This window comes from Palaemon carinicauda, chromosome 38 (genome assembly GCF_036898095.1).
Source record: "Palaemon carinicauda isolate YSFRI2023 chromosome 38, ASM3689809v2, whole genome shotgun sequence".
NCBI lineage: Eukaryota > Metazoa > Arthropoda > Malacostraca > Decapoda > Palaemonidae > Palaemon > Palaemon carinicauda.
Genome location: NC_090762.1, coordinates 66,624,882 through 66,636,655, shown reverse-complemented (window position 1 = coordinate 66,636,655; position 11,774 = coordinate 66,624,882). Strand labels below are relative to the sequence as shown.

General features: G+C 41.1%; 1 protein-coding gene across 1 annotated transcript; it reads left to right on the top strand.

Moving 5' to 3' along the window:
• Nucleotides 1–638: 638 nt before the first annotated feature.
• On the top strand, nucleotides 639–11,265 carry Icmt (isoprenylcysteine carboxylmethyltransferase ste14). Its single transcript, XM_068361788.1, has 3 exons — nucleotides 639–789; nucleotides 986–1,047; nucleotides 9,384–11,265. Exons 1-3 carry the CDS (start codon nucleotides 639–641, stop codon nucleotides 10,068–10,070), a joined length of 900 nt encoding a protein of 299 aa, XP_068217889.1. The 3' UTR covers nucleotides 10,071–11,265.
• The last annotated feature ends 509 nt before the right edge of the window (nucleotides 11,266–11,774 follow it).

Here is an 11,774-nt window from a genome sequence, read left to right as displayed (position 1 = left end):
ACACTTCATGATCATACTCATGGGCCAAACGAAGCAAACATTAAAGCTAACAAAACTATTCAACAAATGAAAGAGAAAGCTAGCAATACAGAAGAAACTGCACAGCAAATAGTTTCTGAGTCATGTGCTCTCATCGATAATGAAACCATAACCACATGCATACGAAAACACTAAATGGAGATGTTTTACTGTACGACTAGATTTGCTGAAAAAATAATTCTGATTTTTGGAACCCATGAAAATCTTGACTATTTATGTGGAACCCAACACTGGCCACTTGACGGAACGTTTAAGACGGTGCCGCACCGGATATTTTCACAATTATATACCATACATGGATTTCTCAGTGACCGTTAAGTACCATTAATATACAGTACGCGCTTCTACCGGATGAATGTCAAACTACTTATGCTAGTTTTTTTGACCATCTAAGAATATTAAAACCAGATTTAGTGCCAGAATCAATCATGGTTGATTTTGAAAAAGCCTCGATTAACAGTTTATGTTTGACATTTCCTCAAACCAAGATAAAAAGGCAGTTTTTTTTTCATCTTACCCAAAGCATATACCAGAACATTCAATCTCATGAATTTCAACAACAATACTTGGAGGAGAAAGAGTTTTCTATCTATATGAAAATGTTATCTGCTATAGCTTTTGTTCCTGAATGTGATGTTGTAAAAGCTTTTGAAACTGTGAAATACTTCCTCCTGAAACATATGTTGCAAGATATTTTGAGGATACGTTCTTGGGATGACCATGTCGAGGGTGGAGACGACGAGAACCAGTGTTTGCAATGCAGTTACGGAATATGTATAACAGAATCTCAGAAGAACTGCTAAGAACAAACAATTCTGTAGAGGGATGGCACTAAGGTTTCCTATCTAACGTTGGCTATCACGACGCTAATACAGTATAAGGAAGTTTTTAAACTATCTCCAAAAAGAACAAGCATTACATGTTCATATGACTCAATATTTGGCAGGTTTTGACGAACAAAAATCAAGAAAAAAATATTTAGATGTTTTGAAACGTATTATTACAGTTGTAAATGATTACGAAAATAGAAGTACCTTGGAATATTTGCCCGGAATTGCTGATAATTTGAATTATTAGAAAATAAAAAAGGAATCTTTGTATTATCTTTGTGTTTTCCTAGGTGGTAATTGTCCTGGGGGTGGGGGGGGGGTAATTGTCCTGATACCCAATAAGGACACATTAGAACTAATGCTTCCTCTTATAGATTACAATAGAATGCAAGCTTGACACATCATTTTCTAATCCTATGTTTTCTAAAGGAACTCGGGTTTCTTTTTTTTTTGGAATTCTTCTGGTTTCTTTTACACTGAGCTCTCAGATACCCTTTTTAGGGAACTCATCCAGATTCTGCTTGTTAAGCTTTCATAGGCTTTGGAGTTACACGTAAACCAGTTCAGGTAAAACTTCCATTTAAGGTATTGAGGGTAAGGACCTACTGACAGATCGCCTCCTACAAGAGCACACTTAAAGAACCTTGAACTCACTTTCCTTGGCCCTATAGTGGATTGTTTCAGTCATTGTGTAACATTCTTAACTCCTTTCGAGCAAGATTGGGTTTAGTTTGGTGAAGAACACATCAGAAACAGTCTCTTCACCTTTCATTTTTTCTGTACCATACAATCTCCGGCCTTTTGTCAGTCAGAAAGGTACCAGCACATAAATCTTCTAGAGATGAGAACAGCTTACCTAGTTCTTCATCAGTTCCAACAGTTGTTGGCAGGTCACTCTGTGGTGTTGTTGATACAGTAGTGGCTTACATAAACAAACAGGGTGGTACCTTTTTGCCGCCTCTATGCCATCTCACTGTAAAGATCCTCAGATGGTCAGAAGATCATTTGGTGTCCCTATCAGCTCGCTTGTTAAGCTTTCATAGGTTTTGGAGTTAACACCTAAACCAGTTCAGGTAAAACTTCCATTTAAGGTATTAAGGCGATTGTTTCAGTCATTGTGTAAAATTTTCAACTCCTTTTGAGCATGGTTGTGTTTAGTTTGGTGAAGAACACACCAGAAGCAGATTCCCTTCATCTTTCCTTTTTGCTGGTTTACAAATGTAAGATGGCTACACAACAGAACACCTGTTTGTAAACTTATGCCTGATGATGTGTTTTTCTACATCCTCTTTCTGTAAGTATTATCTTTTCATCCTTATATGATGATAGTGTTGCCTAATGACCTTTGTTTCCTGTTCTCCAAATGGGAAAGACATAGTTTCTTGGAACTTGACTTTCCCAAAGTGTCATGAACTGAACTATGGCACAAGGCCCTATCATCCTCAGCATGGTACCAGATTGTATAGCTTATAGGAGTCAGCTCATCTTGTTCATCTTCATGACCAGGACGTGATATTTTCAGTTGGTGGTATAACTGTTCCTTCAGTCCTGTGATAAAAGCACATTTTTCAATATTAAACTTACCCGATGATCATATAGCTGTCAGCTCTGCTGCCCGACAGAAAAACCTACGGGCGGAATACGCCAGCGATCGCTATACAGGTGGGGGTGTACATCAACAGCGCCATCTGTCAAGTAGGTACTCAAGTACTCGATGTCAACAAAGAACCAATTTTCTCTCTGTCGTGCCACTGGCAAGACCTACTAAATACGCTGTTACTAACTGGATTTGTTTTCACAACGATTTGGTGAAGTACACTATTCCAGTTTTGAGCTTTCGCTATGCAGGGGTTTTATCTTCATTTCAAAACTTGAACTCGTTTTGGATAGATTTAATTATGGTGACGAAGAGAGTATGGACTCTCTTTCACTTTTAAATGGCCGACCCTTCCCTTAGACGGAAGTGTGTTTAGGTTTTTGGTAATTTTGCTTAACATATTTTTTTTATATCTCTCCGCCTTTATAGGCCTCTTCGATTAACTTTCCATTTATTATAAACATATAAAAATAAATTTTTTATGTTTGTTTATATGCGACCTTTCCTGATAGTAGGCGGTCCTAACTTGGAACCGAAGTTAATTAACATTGAGCCTGTTATATCGTATTTAACCTTTAAAGAATTTAATACTTTTTAAATTTTAATGTTTTATGAAAGAATTTCTTTGATAGTCTCGTACTGTTTTCAAAGATGAACTAACGTTTAGTTTTTAGTCTACGCAGTTGTTGACGTTCAGAACGTTCAACATGCGCTCTATCGTTACGATAGAGAGAGAGTGTATCACGGTTTCACTTTGCAGTAAGAGTAAACCGATTCTGGCGTTTCGTTCATTCTTTCTTAGCTTAAATGGTTTAAATTCTAAATTAAAGGAACTTTTTATTTGGAAAACCTTTCAGTTTTTTCCTTTAGCAAATAACATGTTTTAACGATATATAGTTGGGCTCTTCTCTCAGGTGCGAAATCAAGAGAGATAGAGAGAGAGAGATAGAGACGGAGGGAGAGAGAGGAGAATAAACGTTTCGTTCAAGCGGGTAACGTTGTTCTCGTTTTTACTCTCCTCCCTAGTCGCTGTAGGGGAAGAAGGTAAAACGTTTCTAGGGTTTTATTCTTGTTCCCAGGCTATGTGCGGTGAGAGATTGTAAACGTAGTTTATTTGATCTAGTGTTTAGTCTCTTTCCCAGCCACTGAATTCTTTATCTTTATATATGTTTTCTGTTGCATTATACGACTGTTTTCGCAATTACTACCTTTTAATGAAGGATAGGATTGCGTGTTTCAGGTAGAAATCAGTAAAAGTTTCGATTTCAGTGAAATAAGTGCAAAACAGAAAATCAAAGTGATAAAGTGATATGCGCAAAGTGTTACAGTGTTGCGTCCGAGGGTTCGTCTGTTCGTGCCAGTCGTTCACCTAGTCCGGGACCTCTTACAAGCTCCCAAGCCCAGGGGAGAAGTAATGTCGAACGACTTATGGGTTCCACAGGCCTTGATCAACGAACAGACGTTTTTCCCTCCGTGGTTTCGGGCGTATCTACCCAAGATCGCCCCACCCACACAAAGACGAGAGAGCCCATTTATTCCTCGTCTGCGGAAGAGGTTTCTCGTAAGAAACCATGGACCACATCTCGCAGCTTTTTAAGTGCAAGTCGGTCCCTTCCGCGCAAGTCCAACGGCCCAGGTGTAGCCACTGGGTCAGTTCGGACTCGCTGCAGTCATCCGACGACTGCACACCTCCCAAGAGAGGCAAGGTGGTACCGCAACAGGCAGTAACTCCGTCTGTTGCCGCACCCGCTGTTTTAGACCCTCAGTCACAACGGACAGTAGCTCCGTCTGTTGCCGCTTTTGTAGACCCTAAGTGGTCTTTACTGCAGTCTATGCAGACTCAGTTAGCTGCGGTTATGCAGGAGTTTCGTGCGGAGAAGGTTGACACTGCTCCCGTTAGCCTACTACCTGCCACGGTTGTGCGCCCAGCTCACGCTGAGGCTGCCTGCTCCCACACTCCGGCTGCGGAGAGCTCCACCACCGATGCGCAGTCGACCCTGCCAGACGCATGTTGACGTTAGCCGACGTGCGGCACCCTCCGTTGACATGCGTGAGCTACCGCATCAGCAGTGGGAAGGTGGAGTCAAGCTGCCGTGTTTTGACGCGATGCGTTAGTCTCCGCATACCCACGGCAGTCCCCACCATGCACCACCACTCCGCTTTGGTTGTTGCCAGCTCTCAGACTGTCAAGCAGTTACATGACGTTGCCTTCTGGTCTGCTACTAATGCACCAGTGCTGTATGTCCTCACGCACCTGTTGTGGTTGACAGTTCAGTTTTTTGACAGTTCACAGACTGTCAGGCAGTTACATAACGTTGCCTTCTGGTCTGCTGCTAATGCACCAGTGCTGTATGTCCTCACGCACCTGTTGTGGTTGACAGTTCAGTTTTTGACAGTTCACAGACTGTCAAGCAGTTACATAACGTTGCCTTCTGGTCTGCTGCTTATGCACCAGTGAGACCCTCACTGAGATAACCTAGCTTTTCTCGGACAAGGTTCCTGTAGATGAGAAAGTGCTGTTCTCCCTCCTACTGATATTCCTTTGAGGACTCTGTCATTTGGAGAGGAGCCTTAAGCTGCTTAGCCTCCTATGGACTTTAATTAAAGCATAACAAGGCTTCCAGGGATGGTAAATGGTTCCGCTTCAGTCGCTAACCCCGTCTGTTGCCACACCTGCTCCCGTAGACCCTAATGGGCTTTGCTGCAAGACATGCAGTCCAAGCTTATGTCCTTGATAGAGGACTTTTTACGGAGAAGAACCTTCCTACCGGTTGGTTGTGCGCCCTGTTGACACTGAGGTATCCTACTCGCGTCCGCCAGTTGAGGTGGTTCCTCCACCGATGCGACCCAGTGTGGGTTGCCAGTCGCACGTTGACGTTAAGCGACGCTCGGAGGTGGTTGTTGAAGTGTGTCACTAGGAAGACGTTCAACAACCAGCAGAGGTGACTTGTTGTGACGCAGTGTGTCAACCTCAGCAACCCGGTAGGGTGTTGACTGCACAACCCAGACAGTCTAGACAGTTTCGGGTTGATGCTGTACTTCCTCGCGTCCCCATGGTTGACAGTTCACAGACTGTGCAGCAGTACCATGATATTGCGTCCGGCTCCGTCACGCATCCACCAGTGCGACCGGATTCAGCGAGTCAGACGTTGCCCACTCCGTTGCCGTTTCCTCATCAGTTTCGGATAAGGAACCCTCTGATGAGGACGTTGCTGAACTAGACGATCAACCCCCAGCCCTGCTATCCATCCAGAAGATGCTGAAGAAGGAACGCTGCCCTGTCAGGCTGTGGATGAGTCTGGTAAGGACACTGTCATCCGTGGTTCTTTTGTGTCACTTGGAAGACTACACCTCCGTCCTCTTCTGTATCATCTAGCTTTTCACTGGAAAAAGGACAAGACGCTAGAAGCGGTCTCGATCCCGGTTTCCGGAAAGTTAAAGTCTGGTCTGACTTGGTGAAAGGACTTTATCAACCTTAGAAAGGGTCTTCCCCTGTCTGTTCAGACTCCCAACCACGTTCTCTTCTCGGACGCATCGGACGTAGGCTGGGGTGCGACATTAGGCGGTAGGGAATGCTCGGGATTTGGAACTCGAGTCAAAGGACAATGCATTTCAACTGCAAGAAGCTACTGGCAGTACGTCTGACCTGGAAAGCTTCAGGTCTCTCCTTCAAGGCAAAGTGGTGGAGGTGAACTCGGACAACACCCGGCTTTGACGTACATCTCCAAGCAAGGAGGGACCTACTCTCTGACATGGTACGAGATCGCAAGGGACCTCCTCACCTGGTCAACAGGTCTAGACTTTTCACTAGTAACAAGGTTCATCCAAGGCAACTTGAATGTCATAGCAGATTGTCTCAGTAGGAAGGGACAAATAATTCCAACAGATTGGACCCTCCACAAGGATGTATGCAAGAGACTTTGGGCCACCTGGGGCCAGCCAACCATAGATCTCTTCGCAACCTCGATGACCAAGAGGCTCCCAATAGTTTGCTCACCTATCCCGGACCCAGCAGTAGTTCATATAGATGCCTTTCTACTAGATTGGTCACATCTAGATCTATATGCATTCCCTCCGTTAAAGATTGTCAACAAGGTACTGCAGAAGTTCGCCTCTCGCGAAGGGACAAGGTTGACACTAGTTGCTTCCCTCTGGCCCGCGAGAGAATAACTCACCGAGGTACTTCGATGGCTAGTAGACGTTCCCAGAACACTTCCCCTAAGGGTGGACCTTCTACGTCAGCCACGCGTAAAGAAGGTACACCAAGGCCTCCACGCTCTTCGTCTGACTGCCTTCAGTTTATCGAAAGACTCTCGAGAGCTAGAGGCTTTTCGAAGGAGGCAACCAGAGCGTTTGCTAGAGCAAGGAGAACATCCACCCTTAGAATCTACCAATCGAAGTGGGAAATCTTCCGAAACTGGTGCAAGTCAGTATCCGTATCCTCGACCAGTACCTCTGTACCTCAAATAGCTGACTTTCTCTTATATCTGAGGAAAGAACGATCTCTTTCAGCTCCCACTATCAAGGGTTACAGAAGCATGTTGGCATCAGTCTTCCGTCACAGAGGCTTAGATCTTTCCAACAATAAAGATCTACAAGACCTCCTTAAGTCTTTTGAGACCACGAAGGAGCGTCGTTTGGTTACACCTGGTTGGAATTTAGACGTGGTACTAAGATTCCTTATGTCAGACAGGTTCGAACCGCTTCAATCAGCCTCCCTGAAAGATCTCACCTTTAAGACTCTTTTCCTGATATGCTTAACCACAGCTAAAAGAGTCAGTGAGATTCATGCCTTCAGCAAGAACATCGGATTCTCATCCGAAACGGCTACATGTTCTACAACTTGGTTTTCTAGCCAAACACGAGCTGCCTTCTCGGCCTTGACCAATATCGTTCGATATTCCAAACTTATCGCATGGTTTGAAATGAACTAGAAAGAGTATTATGTCCTGTAAGAGCTCTTAAGTTCTATTTAAAAATCCTTTACGAGGCCCGTCTGAAGCTTTATGGTGTTCAGTTAAGAATCCATTTTTGCCTTTGTCAGAGAATTCTTTATCCTATTTTATCAGACTGTTAATACGAGAAGCTCATTCCCATCTGAATGAGGAAGACCAAGCTTTGCTGAAGGTAAGGACACACGAAGTTAGAGCTGTCGCAACTTCCGTGGCCTTTAAACAAAATAGATCTCTGCAAAGTATATTCGACGCAACCTATTGGAAAAGCAAATCAGTGTTCGCGTCTTTTATCTTAAGAATGTCCAGTCTCTTTACGAGAACTGCTACACTCTGGGACCATTCGTAGCAACGAGTGCAGTAGTGGTGAGGGCTCTACCACTACAATTCCCTAATTCCATAACCTTTTTAATCTGTCTCTTGAAATGTTTTATTATTGTTTTGGGTTGTCCGGAAGGCTAAGAAGCCTTTCGCATCCTACTTGATTTGGCGGGTGGTCAAAGTCATTTCTTGAGAAGCGCCTAGATTAGAGGTTTTGATGAGGACCTTTAGTATGGGTTGCAACCCTTCATACTTCAGCTCCTAGGAGTCGCTCAGCATCCTATGAGGATCGCGAGGCTCAGTAAGGAAGACGTACTTAAAAAGGCAGAGTAATTGTTCAAGTCGACTTCCTTACCAGGTACTTATTTATTTTATGTTTGTTATTTTGAATAACTGCTAAAATGAAATACGGAATACTTAGCTCATATAATGTCAACATGTAATGCTGGTCTCTACCCACCCCCCTGGGTGTGAATCAGCTATATGATCATCGGGTAAGTTTAATATTGAAAAATTTTATTTTCCTTAGTAAAATAAATTTTTGAATATACTTACCCGATGATCATAAATTAAAGGACCCACCCATCCTCCCCAATAGAGACCCAGTGGACAGAGGAGTAAATTGGTTCTTTGTTGACATCGAGTACTTGAGTACCTACTTGACAGATGGCGCTGTTGATGTACACCCCCACCTGTATAGCGATCGCTGGCGTATTCCGCCCGTAGGTTTTTCTGTCGGGCAGCAGAGCTGACAGCTATATGATCATCGGGTAAGTATATTCAAAAATTTATTTTACTAAGGAAAATAACATATTATTGAGATGTGGCTGAGGTTCATAACCTCAGTTGTTCCTCCACCTAAGAGTGATTCTCTTGGGTCCATCTTTGGAGCATATACAATATATGTTTCACTCAAGATTGTTTACTGAGAAAGGTCATTGTGAACAGACATACATATGCTTTAATGAGAATGAACCAGTTCTATGCTCAAGTTTTGCTATGGTATAACTAAGGAATGTTACTTAGCACTTTATTTACCATTTTTTTGACTTGAGAATTGTTATAGGTAGGCTGTTGATCAGTTAGCTCTATCATTATCCTTTCTTTCCCACTTTCTTTATCTTAACCTCTGAGTACAACAATGCACTAAAAATTTGCAGTTAGCTTTAGTATCACAATTTATAGAGATAAGATAAACTTTTAATTGGTAGATACATACTGTATTTCTAATTTTATGAGTTTTTCAGTCCTAAGAACTTAGCTCAAGAGCCACTTTTGTTGTTCTATGCCTATACAAAACAACTAAGATAATTTTAAATTACCAAAAAATCGCCCCTTTTTATACTGGAACTTTTATCCTCCCAGTTGCCTTGGTGGGTATACAGCATTTGTTAAAAAGTAAAAAGTTCAGGTTGTTAGACAGAAAATGATCTGATGAGACTAGGGCTCTCTATATTGGGGGAAGGACTGCTCACCTAGTTTTGTCACTGCTTCAGTTCTTGTATGTAAGGGATCAACGCCTGTTTAACTACCTTTATCATATAAAGGGAAATATACAGTAGTAGATTTCTATGGATAACGACAATAAATGCTGTTCAAATTTTTATTGAAGAAATTTTAATTTTCATTTTTTTTTATTTTCAGGTTGCAGTTCGAGGATGTTTTTTAGGTAGTGCCTGTGGCATCGGAATTATAATCAGCTTTTTGACTCCAGCATCGTATCAAATTTTTGGATGGTACCTAGTAGTTCTGACCTTCTTCCACTACTCTGAGTATTTTACCACAGCAATAGGTAATCCTCGTACTCTTAGCTTAGATTCATATCTTTTAAATCATAGTATATCATATGGATTGGCTGCAATAACCAGCTGGATAGAATTTTTCATAGAGCGTTGGTTACTTCCTGAAATGAAAACTCAGTGGATTCTTAGTGTCCTTGGTATAATTGTATGCCTTTGGGGTGAAATTGTCAGAAAATCTGCTATGTTAACTGCAAAAACTAATTTCAACCATATAGTGCAAACAAAACGTGAAGAAGGACATGAACTTGTTACATGGGGTGCATATGCATTATTTCGTCATCCCAGCTATGTAGGTTGGTTTTGGTGGAGTATAGGCACTCAGCTGATTCTCATTAACCCTGTTTGCACCCTTGCATACACTATTGCTGCTTGGTCTTTCTTTTATGAGCGTATATATTTTGAAGAGATGACACTTATAAACTTTTTTGGTGAGAAATATCTTGATTATCAAAAGAAAGTCGGAACTGGTTTACCATTTATTAAAGGTTATCAGAGTAGTACTCCAGTTTGCATTAGAGGTCAGCATTAGAGCACAATTCATGCACAAAGGTAATGATTAACATATATACTGTAATTTGAATACATGTATATGAATGAAATTGAATTTACATGCACAGCTGGAATATATGCATAATGGAGAGTGTGCCTTTGTTCCTTGCGAAAGTGAATGCATGATTACCTATACTTGGAGTTGGTTTTCTCACCATTATTTTATTTATTAGTACAGTATATAAATTATTACAGAATAAAAAAGATGCATTACTAATGTATTTGTGATGTTACCTCTAAGGAGTAATGGAAACTAAACCTCTCAGAACTGGCATACATTAATTGTAAAGTATTGAGTGAGTTGAGCTACCCCAGAGAAGCAAGAGTGACAACCATCTTACTTATTAAAGATCTTTACTTTTTTGCTGGTCTCTTGTAGATGCAATGTGTGGAGCTTGAACGTGACATGACTGTATACTCTCTTCTTTTTCTAACATTTTCTGCTTTGCAGTTAATTATTATAAATTTGTTAGTACTGTGTCTTGTAACTTTTGTGTTTGATTTGGAGGGTTGTGGTAAAAATATATATACCTATATTTTTTTCCATTTACAAACCCATTGCTGCACAATAGCATTGCCTGTATCACACGCATTTAGACTTCACCAAAAAGAAATTAATCATGCCCACTAGGTCCTCTAGCAGCAGGCTAAGCTTTTTATTTTATGTTTTGGACCAATTGCAAGATGTAGAGGGGTTGGGAAGGAACTAATTCCTTTATAGTAATGAGTTTTTATGAGAAAAAATTTAGTTTAAAATAACATTCTTCCTCAAACCCATTGCAATAGCCTGAATAGCTTTGTAATTAGAAGGCTTTCATAGCTACTGCCTCATAGAATAGAGAGTGAGTGCCAGGGTTTGATGAATTTAAAGAATTTGTAGAAAAGAAATTCAGTTACCCATAGTTCTATGTACTAAAAGGGGTCAAGAAATGGACTGGAATAACTGTGATGTAGAGGATGGTAGTGAATGTTATAGCTTCTTGCCTATTGCTCCCATGAAGGCAAAATAGAAAAGTATTAAAAGATTTATGGCATAGAATACAAAAGTGGATCTCATTGGATAATGGAAGTTCTGAGTTAGGGTTTAAAATGAGTCCACTAAAAACCAGAGGGAGAAACAGCCATAATTCCTTCTCTCAAGGATGTGCAGTAAGATACTAACAGTCCAGACCCAAAGATTCAAACAAAAAATACAGAATAGTTATAGGCTGAACCAAAGCTATATATTTCAAGGTACTAGTTATATCAAATTTGATTGGATTAGTTTTATGGAGAGCCAAAAGGTCTGGCATTGGTGGCTGGGACTCCATTCATTGCCTATGCACAACTGGGATAAACCCTGCAGTTGCAGCATGAAGTAAGAGTTGAGAAATTAGACAGCAAGAGGAAGAAAGAAAGTAGGAATGGAGATGAAGTAGAAAACTAAAAAGTGAGTGTAGGTAGGGTATGAAATGTCACTGCAAAGACCATTCAAATAATGCCTACAGAGTACTGCTTGAAGTGCACTGATTATGGTACACTACCCTCCTATGGGGTTACTAGTATAGCACTCCTAATATTTACAAAGAAAAACACCATGCTGAATGATAATGTGTTGTGTAGGGTAGCTATTAAGTAGTGGGTTTATATGTTGTTAATAGGTTCTAAGACTCATGACTTAGCACAAAAATTACTTAACAGAAAT

What these genes read in the sequence shown, in the direction of transcription:
- Icmt (XM_068361788.1), top strand. Translation starts at nt 639, where the DNA reads ATGTTATCTGCTATAGCTTTTGTTCCTGAATGTGATGTTGTAAAAGCT. An exon ending in TGGAGACGACGAGAACCAGT is followed by an intron (nt 790 to 985) that starts GTTTGCAATGCA and finishes AATATTTGGCAG; the next exon opens with GTTTTGACGAACAAAAATCA. An exon ending in TGAAACGTATTATTACAGTT is followed by an intron (nt 1,048 to 9,383) that starts GTAAATGATTAC and finishes TTTTATTTTCAG; the next exon opens with GTTGCAGTTCGAGGATGTTT.